The sequence below is a fragment of the Mesocricetus auratus genome, unplaced genomic scaffold (assembly GCF_017639785.1).
Source record: "Mesocricetus auratus isolate SY011 unplaced genomic scaffold, BCM_Maur_2.0 Super-Scaffold_100009, whole genome shotgun sequence".
NCBI lineage: Eukaryota > Metazoa > Chordata > Mammalia > Rodentia > Cricetidae > Mesocricetus > Mesocricetus auratus.
The window spans coordinates 21251163-21268135 of record NW_024429193.1 but is presented as its reverse complement, the minus strand read 5'-3'; the positions used below and the strand labels follow the sequence as shown (position 1 = coordinate 21268135).

Sequence of the window (16973 nt, the reverse complement as noted above, 5' to 3'; positions counted from 1 at the left end):
CTGGGATTATAGGCATGCGCCATCACTGCCCGGCGTCAGGTATTTTTCTATAGCAGCAAGCAATGGCTGAAGACATCCTATGTCCTAGTCAAATAAAGTGGGATTTGGGAGACTGAAACAGGAGGGTCATGACTTTGAGGCTATATGAAACCTTGTCTCAAAAAACAAACATACCTTATGTCCTGCTGAAGACTAGTTCTAAGGCTGAAGGGATAGGAAAGTAGACACAGGCTCAGAGAATAAACTTTGAAGCCAGTGTATCAGGGCTGTCTAATGGAAAAGACTTGATAAGCTAATACACACACACACACACACACACACACACACACACACACACACACCCCACACGACTCACAGACTGTGGGCTGAGTAGTCCAACAATGGCTATCTCTTGGTAAAAGGCCAAGGATCTGGTAGCTGTTCAACCCTTGATACTGGATGTCTCAGTAGTCTCAATCTGGTGCTGGAGTCCCAGGAAGTCCTAGAGAGCTGCCAGTGTTCAGTCTGCGCTGGGATCCTAAAGAAGTACGTTCTGAGAGCTGTGAAGGAAATGTCTCAGGAACAGGACAGATGACCTGGTCAGTGAGAGTGAGGGCAAGCAGGCAAAGGCAACAGTTTCCCTCTTCCATGGCCTTTTATGTTGGCTGCCACCAGAAGGTCTGGCCAAGATTTAGGGTTGTTCTCACAACTGCGAATGATCCAGATTTAGGGTGGGTCTCCCCACTTCTGATCATTCAATCCAGAAAACCCCTCATGGAGTATCCAGGTGCATGAGTTTTCTTTATTTCCAGATTTAGCCAAGTCGGCAGCCAAGATTAAACACCACACCATGCTTTCAGTCTCCAAATGTGTGGCAAGGAACCGTAAAGGAACAAATAGGTAGTAGTAATAGGCAGCAAAACATCATCAGGTCAGGTGTTTACAGCCCCTGTCAGACATGACTGGGGAAGCCTCGTTGGGAGAGCCATGCTGGAGTGTCTGACTGAGAGAGAGTCTCTGGATGGGTTTCGGGATTTCCAACCCCACATGAGTATTTTTATACTATGGGACAAACAGTGGTAGCCTTACCAGTAACGTTTGCCTTCCGGCTGTTTCCAAGGGCACACTGTTTTTAATAGCCATAGTTGTTTACTGTTCTTTCTCTCTGCTACAGGGCCAAGGGCCCAGTCTGCTCCAGGACAAGGGAGACTTGGGAACTACTTGAAATAAGACAGGTTTGCCTGTTCTCAGAGTCAGCCCTCAATAAGTATACACAGTATATGACAATTTACTAATTTATATTACAAACAGGAAACCTCTGCCACACCTACCTCCCAACTGTCACTTCCTTAGACCAACCTGCCACTCCAGCCACACTAACCCAGCTAAACATAGTCTTCAAAAGCATCCCTCTACATTTGCTGACTTTAAACTAGAGATGCTGTCCCCTGATCAAATCTTTAGTCTCAGTGGTGCGATGGCCCTCATCAATATGGTCTTAATGACTGAGCCATTGTTTGAAGTTTCCTCCTGGTCTGATCTCAGCTAGACTGAGGGAAGGACCTATGAGTGTGGTGATATATTATTTATGACTTGTTAGGACGGGGTGGGACAGAACCGTCTATATGTGACCAGTATGTTCTTTCTCCCAGCTGCTATTGCTTGGCAGAATGCCCGAAGCTGAACAACTGGCTAACCATGCTTTGTGTACCAAATGTGCTGGCAGAGCCGACCGGGTGCTGCCATATATTCCACTGCTAGGGAGTGTTACATATCCTATGTTATCATGTATGTCCCGTATGCCATCTTGATTATATGGAAACAAAGGGAGACAAAGGAACAATGAAAACATGTTAAGAATCTACAATCATCTCCTTGCTATGTTACAAACATTGTGCGATGGCTTTGTTAAATTATCTGGAGAGAGAAGAGTTATAGAATACTAATATAGGCAATTAAGGTCTTACTTAAGAAAATAATATCAATGCATAATTCCCTATATCCCATAACTCTTAAAAATCAGCATTAATATCTATCCACAATATTAGATAATTAAATATCATGAGGAGGAAACACCATTTATTTTGTTGAAATAGTAAATGTCCAAAAATTCTGAAACTCTGATACAATAGCTTTTACTGAGTTAAAGGAGATAGAGGGGGTTATAGACATGGATCAGTAGTTAAAGGCACTGACTGCTTTTCCAGAGAACTCGGGTTCAGTTCCAAGTATCACATAGTAGCTAACAACCATCTGCAGCTCTAGTGCCATGGGACTCAGTGCCGTCTTCTGGCCTTCAAGGGTATCAGGCACACACATAGTACACAGACATACAAACATACAACATTCCCATACACACAGATAAAAATAAAATTAAGAAAACAATAATAAATATTTAAAAACTAAAAAGGTACAATGGAGTCCATAACCTATGAATTTTTTTTCCCTGATGTTAAAGTCTGGGCTCAGTAGATTTTGCTGATTATGTTTACAACTTATGCCCTGCATTTGTGAATTAGTGCTGCATCAGTAGTCATGAGAAGTGTGCTATAAACACATGACTTTAATTTAAATGGTTCTCTTAGGTCCCAAGGCATCCCTTTCTATGTTTCTGTGAGGGATCTGGAAGAACTATGGCTCCTGTGCCATGGATAGTAATGCATCCGTGTGAATGTTCTCACCTTATTAAGCCTTTTCACAATTATGCAGTGTTGGTTTCTCTGACTCTGTGAGCTATTTAATAAATGCAAAAACCATGGCTCAGAGTTTGCTTTACTTGACACCTTGCTGAATGTGAGTGGCTGTCTGATTCTTCTATTCTCAATCAACATTTTACATTTTATCACACTGAAATTCAGTTACTGACAGATCAATGAGCCTTTAAAGTCCTTCTACCCCATGTCCTAAGAGAATCAAGATTCTTACATGAATTTTCTGGTTAGAAATTCTATCATTGTCTATAAATGTTAATATCCTTTAAAATAGCTTGGAAATCTGTTCCTCTCTGTTTAAAAATAGGCATTTTAAGCAAGATGTAGTTGAGAAATTTAGAATTTCCAAGTGTGACATTATCTCAAATTCTTTATATGAAAAACTAAGGACAATTGTGGCACCCGAGAGAAGATAGTAACTGCTAACAGAAACTCTGTACCTTCTGAGTAAGCTGTTAAAGTAAATAATAGTGGTACCATCTACTTCATATTACTTTATTTTTTGCAATAAGAGTATTTATTACACTGATAATCATGGGGTTGGAGCTTTAGCTCTACATAGAGTACTTCCCTACCATGTGGGAGGTCACAGGTCTGATTCTCAGTACCACACAATATAAAACTGGCATTGCATTGAACAATGTACACATATATACATGTATTAGTATGATCACAACTACAGCAAAGATAACCCCCAAATAACAACACATTTGCATCATACCCTTTTCAGCCCAGGAAAGGGACTGGGGAAATCACCCCACAATTACTGTGAAAAGAAGATAAACTAATACTGTCTTCTTTTTTGAAAGAAAAGGGAAATTTTTGTTACTGTATCAAATAAACTTGGGGTTTCAGTTGGGAGGCTGGTGACTTGGTTGTGCATATATTAATTACTTTCCTGTTGCTGTGATAAAAGACCCAGACCAAAGCAGCTTATTTTAGAAAGAGTTTACTTTGGCTTACAGTTCCAGAGGGGTAAAAGTCCATCATGGCAAGGGAGCATAACAGCAAGTGATAGGCATGGCTGCAGGGACAGGAAGTTGAGAGTTCACATCGTCAAGTACAAGCATAAAGCAGAGAGAGACCTGGAAGTGAAATGAGTGAAATTTTATTCTGAAAATGCCACCCCTGTGATGCTCTCTCAGCCTAGACACAGGGGGGAGGGTCTAGGCCCTGTTCCAAGTGATATGACAGACTTTGAAGATTCCTCATGGAAGGCTTCACCCTCCCTGGGGAGCAGAAAGGGGATGGGATTGATGTATTTCCTCCAACAAGTACCTAAGCCTCCCCTAATAGCACTGCCAAACTGGACCAAGTGTTCAAATGCCTGAGACTATGAGGGGCTGTGCTGGTTAGTTTTATGTCAATTTGAGAAAGCTAGAATCGTTAGGGAAAAATTGAGAAAATGCCTCCATACAATTGGCCTGTTGGCAAGTCTACAGTACATGTTAGAGACTGATGTGGCAAGGCCCACATTGTGGGTGATGCCAACCCGAGCCTGGTGGTCCTGGGTTCCATAGGAAACAAATTGAACAAGCTATGGAGATCAAGTCAGCGAGCAGCACTCTTCCATGACCTCTGTATCAAGTCCTGCCTCAGGTTCCTGCCTTGAGTTTCTTCCTTGACCTCTTGGCATAACTGACTAAGCTGAAATAAACACTTTTCTCTCCTTGGGTTGTGATGTTTTATCACAGCAATAGAAACAAACCCTAAAACAGGGACATTTTTATTCAAATCATAATATCCCACTTCCTGGTCCCCATAGGCCTGTGGACAAATCATAATGTAAAATACATTTAGTCAAAATTTTAAAGTCCCATAGTCTTTCACAGTCTCAACACAATTTAAAAGTCTCTTCTAAGACTCAAGAAAATCTAACTGTAACATCCTGCAAAATTAAAACGCAAATTACATACTTCCAACACATAATGGTACAGACAATACAATACCATTCCAAAAGAGAAAAGTAAGGACATTGTGAGGGATAGTTATGTTTCAAGTTTCAATTACTGTGCTTAAGAGATCTATAAAACAAAAGTGCCTTTAACCTGTACGCCCCAGTTGCCTAAGGACAGATAAACTTCCTGGAATGCTGGGGTTATTGTTCACATAAGATAATAAGCCATGTGTTTTCACTTCTGTAAACAAGCTTGGTTGTTCCAACTGCACAGGATGTGCTTGATCACATGTAGGTGGGAGGCACATAGGCAGGAAGTACATCAGGAATCATGATTGCCTCTGATTGGATGAAGGGGCAATAGCTTTGTGTGCCTTTATGAGTCCCTAACTAACGCAATTCCTGGTCATACTCTGGGAATCCCAGTTACGGATCTGGTCAGTGTCCATCGTCCTGGCCAGGACTTAATAAATCTTGCTTCAAATCTGGTTAGAAAACTGTGATAATGGTCTTAGTCTCACCCAGTGGGATTAACAACATAATAAAGAAATACTGGCCCAAAGCAAGTTCAAACTCAACAGGGCAAATGCCAAATCTGTAGTTCTATTTCTGGCATCAAAGGCTCCACCCCTCCAGCTTTACTGTCTACAAAACACAGCTCTTTCTTGTGCTGGCTCCACTCCATGTATGGAGTTCTCCCTGGCAGGGTTCCCACAGTCTGCATGGCTCTCAGCGCTACTGTCTCCCAAGCTCCTACAATGATGATCTATTAAGCTCTACTTACACCATGCAACAACTTTTGTAGTTCAACGTCCACAGTCTTCTACATTCCTCCAAAAGACATGAGTAGGTTCTTTACAGCAACACCCCATTCTCAGTACCAACCTTTGTATCAGGAATCTTTCTGTTGTTGTGATAAACACCATTTCCATGGCAACTTACATATGTTTATTTTGACTTACACTTCCAATGGGTAAGTCTCTATCAAATGTCAGGCACGGCTGGAGGGAAAGGTGAAACTCAAATCTTTAATTGTAAGCGTTGTGAACTGGATGGAAGTGGTGTGAAGCTAGCTTTCCAGCAAGGCTCCAACACCTAAATCTCCCCAAACTCAGGACCAAGTGTTTGAATGCCCAAGACTATGAGCAACATTTTTCATTCAGCCACACTTTGGGTAGCATTTAAACTGTTTCTACATCAAAAGAAGTAAAAATACCAGTTAGGACAAACATATTAGGACTAGAAATTACTTTATTTATCCTTCTGTTTTATTTTTCCAGGACCAAAGCAACTCATATGAAAGAAAGCATTCAACTGGGGGCTTGCTTACAGTTTCAAAGGCTTAGTCCCTGATCCTCATGGCGGCAGGCAGGCAGGCAGGCAGGCAGGCAGGCAGGCAGGCAGGCAGGCAGGCAGGCAGGCAGGCAGGCCTGGGCTATTACAGCCTGATCTGCAGGCACATAGACAGAGAGAGACTGGCGCTGGCATAGATGTATAAACCTCAAAGCTCATCCCCAGTATACACCTCCTTCGACAAGGCCACACCTCCTAATCCTTCCCAAACAGTTCCACTAACTGGGGCCCAAGCATTCAAATATATGAGCCTATGGGGGCCATTCTCTTTCAAATCACCACACCCTCCCTATGTACTATGTGTCGGTCAAGCACATGCTACCATGTACTTTCCATACCCTTTTCTTTAATCTTTAAGCAGCCATGTGAAATCAGATGGGATGAAACTTGAGTTTTCAAAAGATTAGTAACCTTTTTTGAAAACATGATAGTCTACACCTATAAGCTCAACACAGAAGGCAGAGGCAGGGGGATCATGAGTTTGAACTCAGCTTGATCTATATAGAAAGTCCCAGGCTACCCTAGGCTACAGAATTAAGATAGTGTTGTTTTAAACAACAACAGACAGGCAATGTGGCACACACCTTTAATCCCAGCACTCCTGAGGCAGAGGCAGACAGATCTATGTGAGTTCGAGGCCAGCCTGGTCTACAGAGCGAGTCCAGAGCAGTTCCAAAGCTACACAGAGAAACCCTGTCTTGAAAAACCAAAACAAACAAACAAACAAACAAAAACCCAGTAAATTCTTTTAGCTAGACTTTATAGCAAAAGAGGCTTGCAGAGAATTAGGCGGGGAAAGCACTGGTGCTGTGAGGTAACATCAAGAGTGCTCTCACCAGAAGCCAAGGTTAACTGTCATACTGGGCTTGGCTCTATAATTTTCTTTTTCAGTGCTGGGCTGCAAGCTCCGAGCTTTGCAAATTGCTAGGTTATTATTGCTCTGCCAATGAAACTGCTTTGAGGTATTTGGTTGTGGTTTCTTTGTGTTTTAGACAGGGCCTCCTCACTCTGTAACTGCTTAGCCTGGAACTCACTGTGTAGACCATGCTGTCCTGGAATTCACAAAGATCAGCCTGCCTCTGCCTCCCTAGTGCTGGAATTAACGGTGGAATGGTAACAGCGTGGGCTGCTGCCACAACAGACCAGTACTTACATTTTTGAAATTGCATCTGTGTGTAGTTCAGACTGGCCTTCTGATTGTGATTCTCCTGCTGGAGCCTACTAAGTGCTGGGAGTGCAGATTCACAGTTTTTTTTATGGTCATCATATGATGACATCATTAAAATTCTTTAGTTCCAATAAGCTTTGGCATCAAAATTGTTGGGAGCCTGTCCTCTAGTCATTAATCTCCTGGCACCAGAAAGGACCTCAAATTTCATAAAACCTTTCCAACTGAAGCCCAATATAATGTAGAGTTTATGCTTCAAAATTCTCATCACATTAAGTATTCAATTACATAAAAAGAGTACTGTAGCGTCCAGCTGGTGATAGGACTCCACGGGTAAAAGAGCTGTACAGCGTGACTGAGTTCCATCCCTGCAACCCATGTACAGGTGGAGAGAGCTCACTCCACAAGCTGTCATCTGATTTCCACCCACACTATAATTTTTCTTAAAGTGTTACATATTAAGTCTTATAAATACGAAAGACAGCCCGGCGGTGGTGGCGCACGCCTTTAATCCCAGCACTCGGGAGGCAGAGGCAGGCGGATCTCTGTGAGTTGGAGGCCAGCCTGGTCTACAAAGTGAGTTCCAGGACAGCCTCCAAAGCTACAGAGAAACCCTGTCTCGAAAAACCAATAAATAAATAAATAAATAAATAAATAAATAAATAAATAAATACGAAAGACTTAGATCATTATGGTCTCCAAGCAGCGAGTGCTGTACACATGCATTGTCGCATGTCTAAGTGACTGGCATCAGGACAGTACCTAATGTGTAGAGTCCTACTCTTTTTTTTTAAGCCCAGCATTTGTAATTGATTACATGAACCATCTGTAACTGCTTGTGAATCATGTTACAGTTACCCCACTGACATTTACCCAACATTTTTCACGTGGCAAAATGTTTAGTGTCGGAAAGCTGACACATAATAGCTTTGGTGATTCAATAAATCAACTTTAGAGACTGGGCTACAGGCGCATCCCATTGAGGTGGAGGTCTCTGCGGAATTACGGCTGATGATTTCATGATAATAACGCTTCATCCTAAGCTTCCTGCGTGTAGACAAAAGTATTTGTTATCACCAAGGTAACTTGACCCCACTGTTGTTAGGAGACAGGACGGAGGGGGGCGATGCGCGGTCAAAGGAGGTGAGGACAGAAGATGAAAAGCAACCTCTGGCAGGGGTAAGAGACAGTGTTTCGGGCAAGTGGTTCAGCAAGTACAGGCCGACCCGAGCCACCTGTCACAAAGGAGGGGCCCGAAGGGAACCGAGGTCTGCGGAGAGGGACGGCCAGGCCGACCGGAGGGAAGCTGCGAGGCCCAGGCTGGACCGGGAGGAGAGCTCACGTGGTCCCCTGAACACCGGGGGAGGGGAAGTGGGGGGCTGCGGTGGGGAGGACGCCAGCGCGCCTCTCCCCAGCCTCCCAGCTCCTCCCTCCGGGCACGTGACAGCCGCGTCCGCTCTGTCGGTGGCGCAGCGCTCTGTTTCTGCCCTCCCGCCGCGGCGCCCTTCTTCTCCCGGTCCCGTCCCGCCGCCTCCCCCACTCTCCCCCCCCCACGCGCCAATCACCGCTCGAGCTCGCCAGCGCCCGCCCCACCGCCCCGCTTCGCGCCCTCCCATTGGCTGGAGCCTCAAGGACGCGTCCCGAAGGCGGGCGGCAGCCATTGGTGGGCCGAGCCAGCCGAGTTCCCGGATGAGGGAACATTCTGCGGTATAAAGGGCGCGAGGAAGGCGGGAGACGGCGCAGTTTGAATCGCGGTACGACGGAGGAGTGGGCGCCGCGATCTCGCTGTGCGTCCGCCTGGCCTCGTCTCTCCCTCTGTTGTCCGATCTTCAGCACGGTCCGAGATGGTAACGTGAGAGTGACGGCGGGCGGCCGCGAGCCGCGGGCTGCGAGCGGGCGGGGCCGCCGTCCCCGGGGCTTGGGGCGAGGCGGCGGCGAGTGGGAGCGTGCGGAGACGGGGTCGGGACGAGCGGAGGGAGGCGTTTGGTGAGCTCGGAGCTCCGGGAGGGAGGCGACGGTTGGAGGGGGCGCGCGCGGCGCAGCTGGGAGCCGGCGCGGGGGCGCGCGGCGGCCGCGGGGGCGCGCGGCCGGGGTCGGCGGCGGGGGGGGGGGCGGCTGGCGGGGAGAGGGCGGGGGCGAGCGGCGGCCCGGAGACCCCGGCGGGCGGCGAGCGCGCGCTGGCCTCCGGGACGCGCGGCCGTGGGGGAGGGGCGCGCCGCCTTGGTAATTCTATCCTCTCCCGTCCCTCCCGGGCTCGCGGGCGTCGGCGGCGCCGCAGGCTGGCGGTAAGGCTGGAAAGGACTCCGGAAAGGCCAAGACAAAGGCGGTTTCCCGCTCTCAGCGAGCCGGCTTGCAGGTAGGCAGCTGCTGCTGCAGCCGCAGTCTCGGCCTTTATCTTTGCACCCCCCTTGCTTGTTTGTGGGCGCCTTGCATGGGTGTTCCATCTTTGCGTGGGTGATGTGTCGCGACTTGGCCTTCGGGGACTGAATATTGGGGCGCGGGGGGGGCGTCGATCGCGTGTGTTAGGGCGCCTTGGTGCGCCACCGTCCTTGGCTTTGGCGCGCACCTCATCATCTTACCGTCTTTGAAATCTCCTATCTTTGTTTGTGCGCATAAAAATCAAGTTCCCTGTGGGCCGTATTCATCGACACCTGAAATCTAGGACAACCAGCCACGGACGTGTGGGCGCGACCGCCGCTGTGTACAGCGCAGCCATCCTGGAGTACCTCACCGCAGAGGTAAGCAAGCGGGAGAATGTGTGCCTGTGATCTGGAAAAGGTTCGGGGGGGCGGGGGGAAAGTGATGCAAGAAAACTCCCAGGCCCTAAGCGCGGCGCGGAGGCAGAGAGCGCGCTAGAGGGAGCTAGTGTTCGACCAAGGATCCTGCTCAGCCAGAGTTTGCTGCGCTTTGCAAGAGCAATTGCGTGTCCCTTCCATTCTTTTGCATAATTTGCATAATTTTTGGCATCCAGGTAGTGGGCGATGACGACAGTTGGTAGATTAAACACCACTGAGTTTTAGCCAGCTTCGTGGATCTTGACTGAAGGGAAGTTGAAAGATTGATCCGAATTTTGCCTTTTAGGTACTAGAGTTGGCAGGAAATGCATCAAAAGACTTAAAGGTAAAGCGTATTACTCCTCGTCACTTGCAACTTGCTATTCGTGGGGATGAAGAATTGGACTCCCTGATCAAGGCTACAATTGCTGGTGGTGGTATGTTATCACTAAAATTCGATTACATTTCCAATAAGAAAATTCTCAAATTTTCATTGCTTCTAGAAGAAGGCATTTAAGTATATTTTATAAGTCATGGTGGTTTATGGGTTTATGAAGTTTGGTTTATACAATGTTACTCAGTTTTTACTTTGTTTGGACTCTTTTTTTTAAGACCTTTTAAGTTGTAGAATTACCTGCTTCTCAATGTTTCTACAAAAAGTAGAATTAATTCTTGTCACTCTCCTAGGTGTCATCCCACACATCCACAAGTCTCTGATTGGGAAGAAAGGACAACAGAAGACTGTCTAAGGATGCCTGGATTCCTTATTATCTCAGGACTCTAAATATTCTTAACAGCTGTCCAGTGTCGGTGATTCCAGTGGACTGTATCTCTGTGAAAAACACAATTTTGCCTTTTTGTAATTCTATTTGAGCAAGTTGGAGGCTTAATTAGCCTTCCAGCCAACCAAATTTCTGCATTCGAGTCTTAACCATATTTAAGTGTTACTGTGGCTTCAAAGAAGCTATTGATTCTGAAGTAGTGGGTTTTGATTGAGTTGACTGTTTTTAAAAAACTGTTTGGATTTTAATTGTGATGCAGAAGTTATAGTAACAAACATTTGGTTTTGTACAGACATTATTTCCACTCTGGTGGATAAGCTCAATAAAGGTCATATCCCAAACTAGTTTTAAACTTGCTTAATGAATGTGTGTGTCTCCTAGATCTCATTCAGCTCCAGTACATTCTTTGCTTACTAATTAAACTTCATCTGTAGATCAACAAGTCATAACCAATTTTGTTATAATGAATTAGGCATGCTGTTTGACAATTACAGTAACGTGAAAGGCACTATCACAATTTGGGACAGCTGGACCAGTAGAGACCCCCAGGATATAGCTAAATACCTCCACAGAGTGAACTTAAGATGCAGGAGTTAATCATATTCTCAGTGACCAGACACTGTTGTCAACTGAGACACTAGTCACTGGGATTTGTACTGTTTTCATAGACTAGAGTAACTTGATTAAAAACACTGATAAATATCAGGAATGTTCCTTAGAGCTTGAAAAAACGTCAACATTGCTATGCATTCGTCCTTTTACCCCTTACTGAGACAACATGCATGCTACTTCCTGAGACTAACCGTGAGAGCAGGAGGAGGTATTAACTGTAGCCTATGTAGGTGAAAACTGCTTCCTGCCAAAGAGTTAAGCTGACTTAACCAAAAGAGCTGGGCAGCAGTGCCTCTGCAAAGGGCAGTGAAGTGGGGTGGGTGGGTGGGGGGTCCACAGCTCTAAATCGCCTGCAGGACCCATGCCGTAATATTACTCTTAACAGGCCTGAGGCCTCTCAAACCTAGGGCCCAGAGGCGGGGCCTCGGGTCTCGAACTGAAAAGTGCAGGCACCCTGTCCCCGCCCCGATGGCGCGGAAGGCGGGCTCCAGGGCCCGCCTGAGGTTGGGGGCCGATCCCCCCGGGCTACCCGCTCTGGCCGGGGCCGGGAGTGCGGCAGGCCCGGGAGGGACGCGGCTGGCGCCGCTGCGGCCGTGGGGGGGCGGGGAGGCGGCCGTGAGGAGGCGGAGCTGCGAGGCCGCCCATCGCCGGGCCGCCGCCGCCGCGGTGCCCGCTCCTCCCCGCGCCGCGCCGCGCCGCGCCGCGCCCCGCCCGCCTGCCCGCCCGCCCGGCCGCCTCGCCTCCTCCGCGGCCGGCCCCCCTCGCAGCTGCGCGGCCGCCGACACCGAGGCAGGTGCGAGCCATGGAGGGCAACCGCGACGAGGCGGAGAAATGCGTGCAGATCGCTCGCGAGGCCCTGAGCGCCGGCAACCGCGACAAGGCCCAGCGCTTCCTGCAGAAGGCCGAGAAGCTGTACCCGCTGCCGGCCGCGCGCGGTGAGCCCCGGCCCCCGCCGTGACCCCGGCCCCCGCGCCCTCCGCCCCGCGGGCCGCGGCCGCTCCAGCCCTCGGGGACACCGGCGGGCGCTGTGGGGTGCTGGGTGACCGGGCCCCTCCCCAGATCAGCCTAGGCCCCGGTGAAGTGACAGGAGCGGGACTCCCGTGTCTTATCGGGCTTCACCATCCCTGGGCTCTGTATGTAGCTGTTCTAAGTATTTTCCAATACCTTAGATGACACTGCTTTTCCCAGGGAGATGGGGAGAGTCCCTCTACAAGACAGCTCCACTTTTGACAGGGATGGCGAAGTTATTAATGATTTCTAGTGTCTGATCTGATATGGCACCGTAAGTACCCGCAAGTTGGGCAAATCGCTAAAGAGTAGGGCATGGACTTACCCTACTTTAATTCACCTTATTCATCGTCTAACTCTCTAGGCTTCGAGGTAATACAGTCAACACAACACTCACAAAGCGCCAACAGTGTGCCTAGTATTTTGTATGACCCTCGTTTATTCCTCATAACAGTCCCAGGATAACCCATGTGCAGAAACTTTGGCGAATGAATGGATGGATGACTGAATGAATGAGTGAATAAAAATATCTTGCCCAAGGTCGTACGTACAGTAAGTGGCAAAGTCAGAACAGAAGCTGAGTTTTCTCTCCAAACGGCCTTTAACTACTACCGTTTTGCCTTGCCGATGGAATGACATTTTACTGTGGTTTAAAGTATTTCCAGGTGAAGAGAAATAAGAGGAAACTCAATAAGCAGGGCGTCTGTTTGACTTTATTGTTTCCTTAATTCTCTTTTACACCGTTTAAATCGTTTGTTTCTGCTGTCTTTCACTTTATCTTTTTGTTACATTGGATTAGGACAGGAAAAGATAGTAAAAGAAAAGTGAATTTTAATTATAAAAAGTGCAACGTGAGATTTATTATTCTAGTCATGTTTAGGTGTTCGGTTTCATAGTGTTACGTATTTTCACATCGTGCACCATAGGATCTGTACATTTTATCTTGCACCCTCGAGCAGTCAAATGGTCCCCTCTACCCTCACTTGGCAGCCCTGATCTTACTGTCACTTTTCATAGATCAGACTGATTAGGGACCTGGTCTAAGAGGAATCATACAGAATGCAACTCTGTGTGACAGCCTATTTCACTTAATAACTTCAAATTTCATCCATATTGCAACATTAGCCAGATTTCCTTTTAATTTTAATTTTTTTTTTTTTTTTGGTTTTTCAAGACAGGGTTTCTCTGTGTAAATAGCCTTGAGTGTCCTGGAACCCACCAGGCTGGTCTCGAACTCACAGAAGATCCACCTGCCTCTGCCTCCCGAGTGCTGGGTTTAAAGGCGTGTGCCACCACCGCCTGGCCAGATTTCCTTTTTAAAAAATCCTAGATAACATTCTGTTATTTATGCACACACGTATATTGGTGAGAGTGTGCACATGCATACTCAAACATCACACTTTCTTTGGGGGGTGCTTATGTGTGGGTGCTGGGGTGTGCCATAACACCTTCGTGAAGATGAGAAGACAGCTTGTGGGGGAAGGTTCTCTCCTCACGCAGCGCAGGGTCTGCACACAGGTCTGCTGGACTCTCACTAGCCGTCCCAGGTGGGCCCTTGGGTTCCGTCCACCTCCTGTCTGTAGTGAAACGGCTCCCATGAGCATGAGTGTCTGCAGGCCTGCTTTCAGTTCTGCATTTATACCCAGAAGTAGGATTAGTGGGTCAGAGTCATTCTAATTTTGAATTTTGAGGAACCCCACATTGGTTTCCAGAGTAGTTGCACCATTTTGCGCAACATATACAGGGTGCAGTTTCCCAGTGTCCCGTCACAACACGGCACCCCCAGTTTCTGTTTGTTTTGATAGGGGCTAGTCTAGTGACTGTCAGGTGATGCCTCCCTGCAGTGCTGATTGCATCTCCCTGATGATTGAGGGTGTTGAACAGTTTCCTTGTGCTTATTTGACTATTTGCATATTCTTGGGAGGCAGGCTGTTTTTTATTGTGGATATTTGGGACATCAACTCCTTGGCATTTCTAGCTTGCCGATGTTCGCTTTCTGTCTGTGGATCATTTCTGTGTCAGTTTCAAGTTTTGCTATGCTGCCTGGGCTTTTGGTGCACCCCTTCTGCCATGTTATATATGTTCCAATTAGGCATCACCTAGCCCTGGAGGAGCAATTTGAACATTGAAGGAGTTGACACTCGGCAAGGTAGCCTGGTTTTGCAGGCCTGGTTCTTTACCAGCTGGCTTGCAACTGTAGTCAAGGTGGACTTGACTTTTTCATTTGTGCAACAGGAACAGTGAACTGATCCCAGGATACTCTGAGGACAGACGGTGCTGTTGTAAAGCATCTAATACATTTTTACTACTCGCTCTATCTTAAGTGAAATCATCTAAGAATCCTTAAAACTAGCCCAAATTTACAACCTTCTATCATGCTTCTATCAGGTAAACATCTAGAATGAATCTCTGAATCTCCTAAAGTACACTGTAAAAGTTTAGCATCATTATTGCTCTGAAAGTCATAGATATAGGAAAAATGAAGAAATGGAAGAGAGAAAGTCAGGTACAATGGTGTTACAGGGATGGTGGGTAGTTAATTATCAAATAAAGTGGTAGGGTATAATTGTGGAGCAGTCTAAAAACAGTTCAAATGCAGACTTTGCCTGTCTCTATAACCAGGGACAAGATATTCTAAGCTTTAATTATATGCAAAATGAAGATGTCATCACAGAGTTGATATGACCCAAAATAAAGCAGTGTGACTGTTCTGTGAAAAATGTCTTTTACATAGAGTATTCCCAGGAAATGTTTATGGGAATTAAATAAGAACTCAGGAAATAGAAACATCTGGAATGTTCATGAAAGACTCTGATAAAGGTTTTGTATAGGGGGAAATCGGAGCTTTTGGGTGATGGTTCCCAAGCGACCAGCTCAGAAAGCTGACTGGATAATCTTTTAGATATGCTTGTAGAACGACAAAAAACAAACAAAAAAAACCTGTGATTTTGTTTCCTTTATTCTTATGATGAATGGGGAACCACAAGATTAAATTCTAGTTATAAGAAATATAAGAGGATTTTCGTCCTCTTAGAATTTCCTATCAAGTAAGGAGGTAATCTGATAATACACGTTAATAAAGTGGCAAGCTCTTTCCTTGAAGACAAGTTTAACACTGACATGGATGAAGGACACTATTGCTTCCTATGTTTTAGTTGAGACTGTTCCTTTCAGCATAGTTACTGACTAGCACAAATTTCAAATGCTCACACTCAGAGTTACATTGGTATGTTTACTTAACTGGTATGGTTTAGTGTTTGGTAGAAGGATACAGTATCACTGTTTTGAGACTTTGTGCACATTGTTTTTAGTTGTTGTTTTAATTTATTCTTATTTTATGTGTGTGTTTTGACTGCATGGGCCCATGGAGGTCAGAAGAGGTCATGGGATGCCTTAGGACTGAATTAAGCTATGGTTGTGAGTGGGTGCTGAAACCAAATCCAAATCCAGGCCCTTTGCAAAAGCAGCAAGTGCACTTAACCATTGAGCCATCCTTCCAGCCCCACACATTGTTGTTTTAATCTTAGATTTTCATAGTAATTGGGGATAGTTCGAAGTGTAGCTTTTTTTTTTCCTTTTCTGTTCTCCTTTTCTTCTCCTTCTCCCCTTCTTTTTTTTTTTTAAGATTTTGTTTATGTATGTATTAAGTATACAGTATTCTTCCTGCATGTCTGCTACAGGTCAGAGGAGGGCACCAGATGTCATTATGGATGGTTGTGAGCCACCATATGGTTGCTGGGAATTGAACTCAGGACCTCTGGAAGATCAGCCAGTGCTCTTAACCTCTCAGCCATCTCTCCAGCCCCCCTTCCTTCCTTTTTAGTGAGACAGATCTCACTATGTATCTTTAGCTAGCCTGGAACTCATTATAAAAGCTTGAACTCACAGAGATCCACCTGCTACTGCCTCCCAAATACTGAGATTAAAGATGTCTATGCCCAGCTATGTCTGGCAAGTAGAGAAGAACATTTTTCTTTTCTTCCTCCCTCCCTCCCTCCCTCCCTCCCTCCCTCCCTTCCTTTCTTTCTTTTTGTTTTGTTTTCTGAGACAGGGTTTCTCTGTATTGTTTGGAGGCTGTCCTGGAACTCACTCTGTAGACCAGACTGGTCTTGACTCACAGAGATCCGCCTGCCTCTGCCTCCCGAGTGCTGGGATTAAAGCCATGCACCGCCAATGCCCTGCTCATTTTTATTCTTTTCAAGAACATGGTAGCAATTTGAATTCAATGATGGCATACAACCACAGAAAAGCTGTTTAGTATCTGCTGTAATGAATGAACAGATAAGTTTAAGTGCATAAATAATCTGTATATGCTCCCGGCTTAATAACAGTTAAAGTAATCCTTTTAGTTTATTTCCATCCATGTGAGAGATGAAGCATATTTTATTTTATTTTTTGCTTTTTTGTTCTGTTACTTTATATTTAACACAAAATTGAAAATTGTTCTTCCTTTGGCCTCATCTGATAAGTTTTTAAAACATCATGTGTATCGGAATCACTTTATATTCTATTCCTTTAAGATCATTCCATTCTTTTCCTAATTGGTTTATTTAAAAATTCAGTAAAGAGCACACTTAAAACAATTATTTCTGTATTGTCCAGTTATGTGTCAGAAAATGACTTCCAATTTTCCATTAGTAGTGAGGAAAAAGCATTGAGTTGAGTTTGGGTTTGGACTTGTGCCTTAAG

At 45.9% G+C, this 16973-nt stretch overlaps 2 protein-coding genes across 4 annotated transcripts in view; both read left to right on the top strand.

The window, feature by feature from the left end:
• Positions 1-8808: 8808 nt before the first annotated feature.
• LOC106022112 (histone H2A.Z) lies at positions 8809-11008 on the top strand. Its single transcript, XM_040751742.1, has 5 exons — positions 8809-8955; positions 9387-9464; positions 9733-9846; positions 10190-10319; positions 10570-11008. Exons 1-5 carry the CDS (start codon positions 8953-8955, stop codon positions 10629-10631), a joined length of 387 nt encoding a protein of 128 aa, XP_040607676.1. The 5' UTR covers positions 8809-8952; the 3' UTR covers positions 10632-11008.
• Positions 11009-11998: 990 nt separating this feature from the next.
• Positions 11999-16973, top strand: part of Dnajb14 (DnaJ heat shock protein family (Hsp40) member B14) — a 45606-nt gene continuing 40631 nt past the window's right edge. For 2 of the 3 annotated variants that reach the window (XR_002385250.2, XM_005081965.4), the window contains exon 1: positions 11999-12211. Coding sequence is in view for 2 of the 3 variants with exons in the window: in XM_005081965.4 (XP_005082022.1) it covers positions 12079-12211 (133 nt within the window). In the remaining variant the exon portion in view is untranslated. The remainder of the gene's footprint in view (positions 12212-16973) is intronic. The other variant, XM_005081966.4, reaches the window with a different exon arrangement.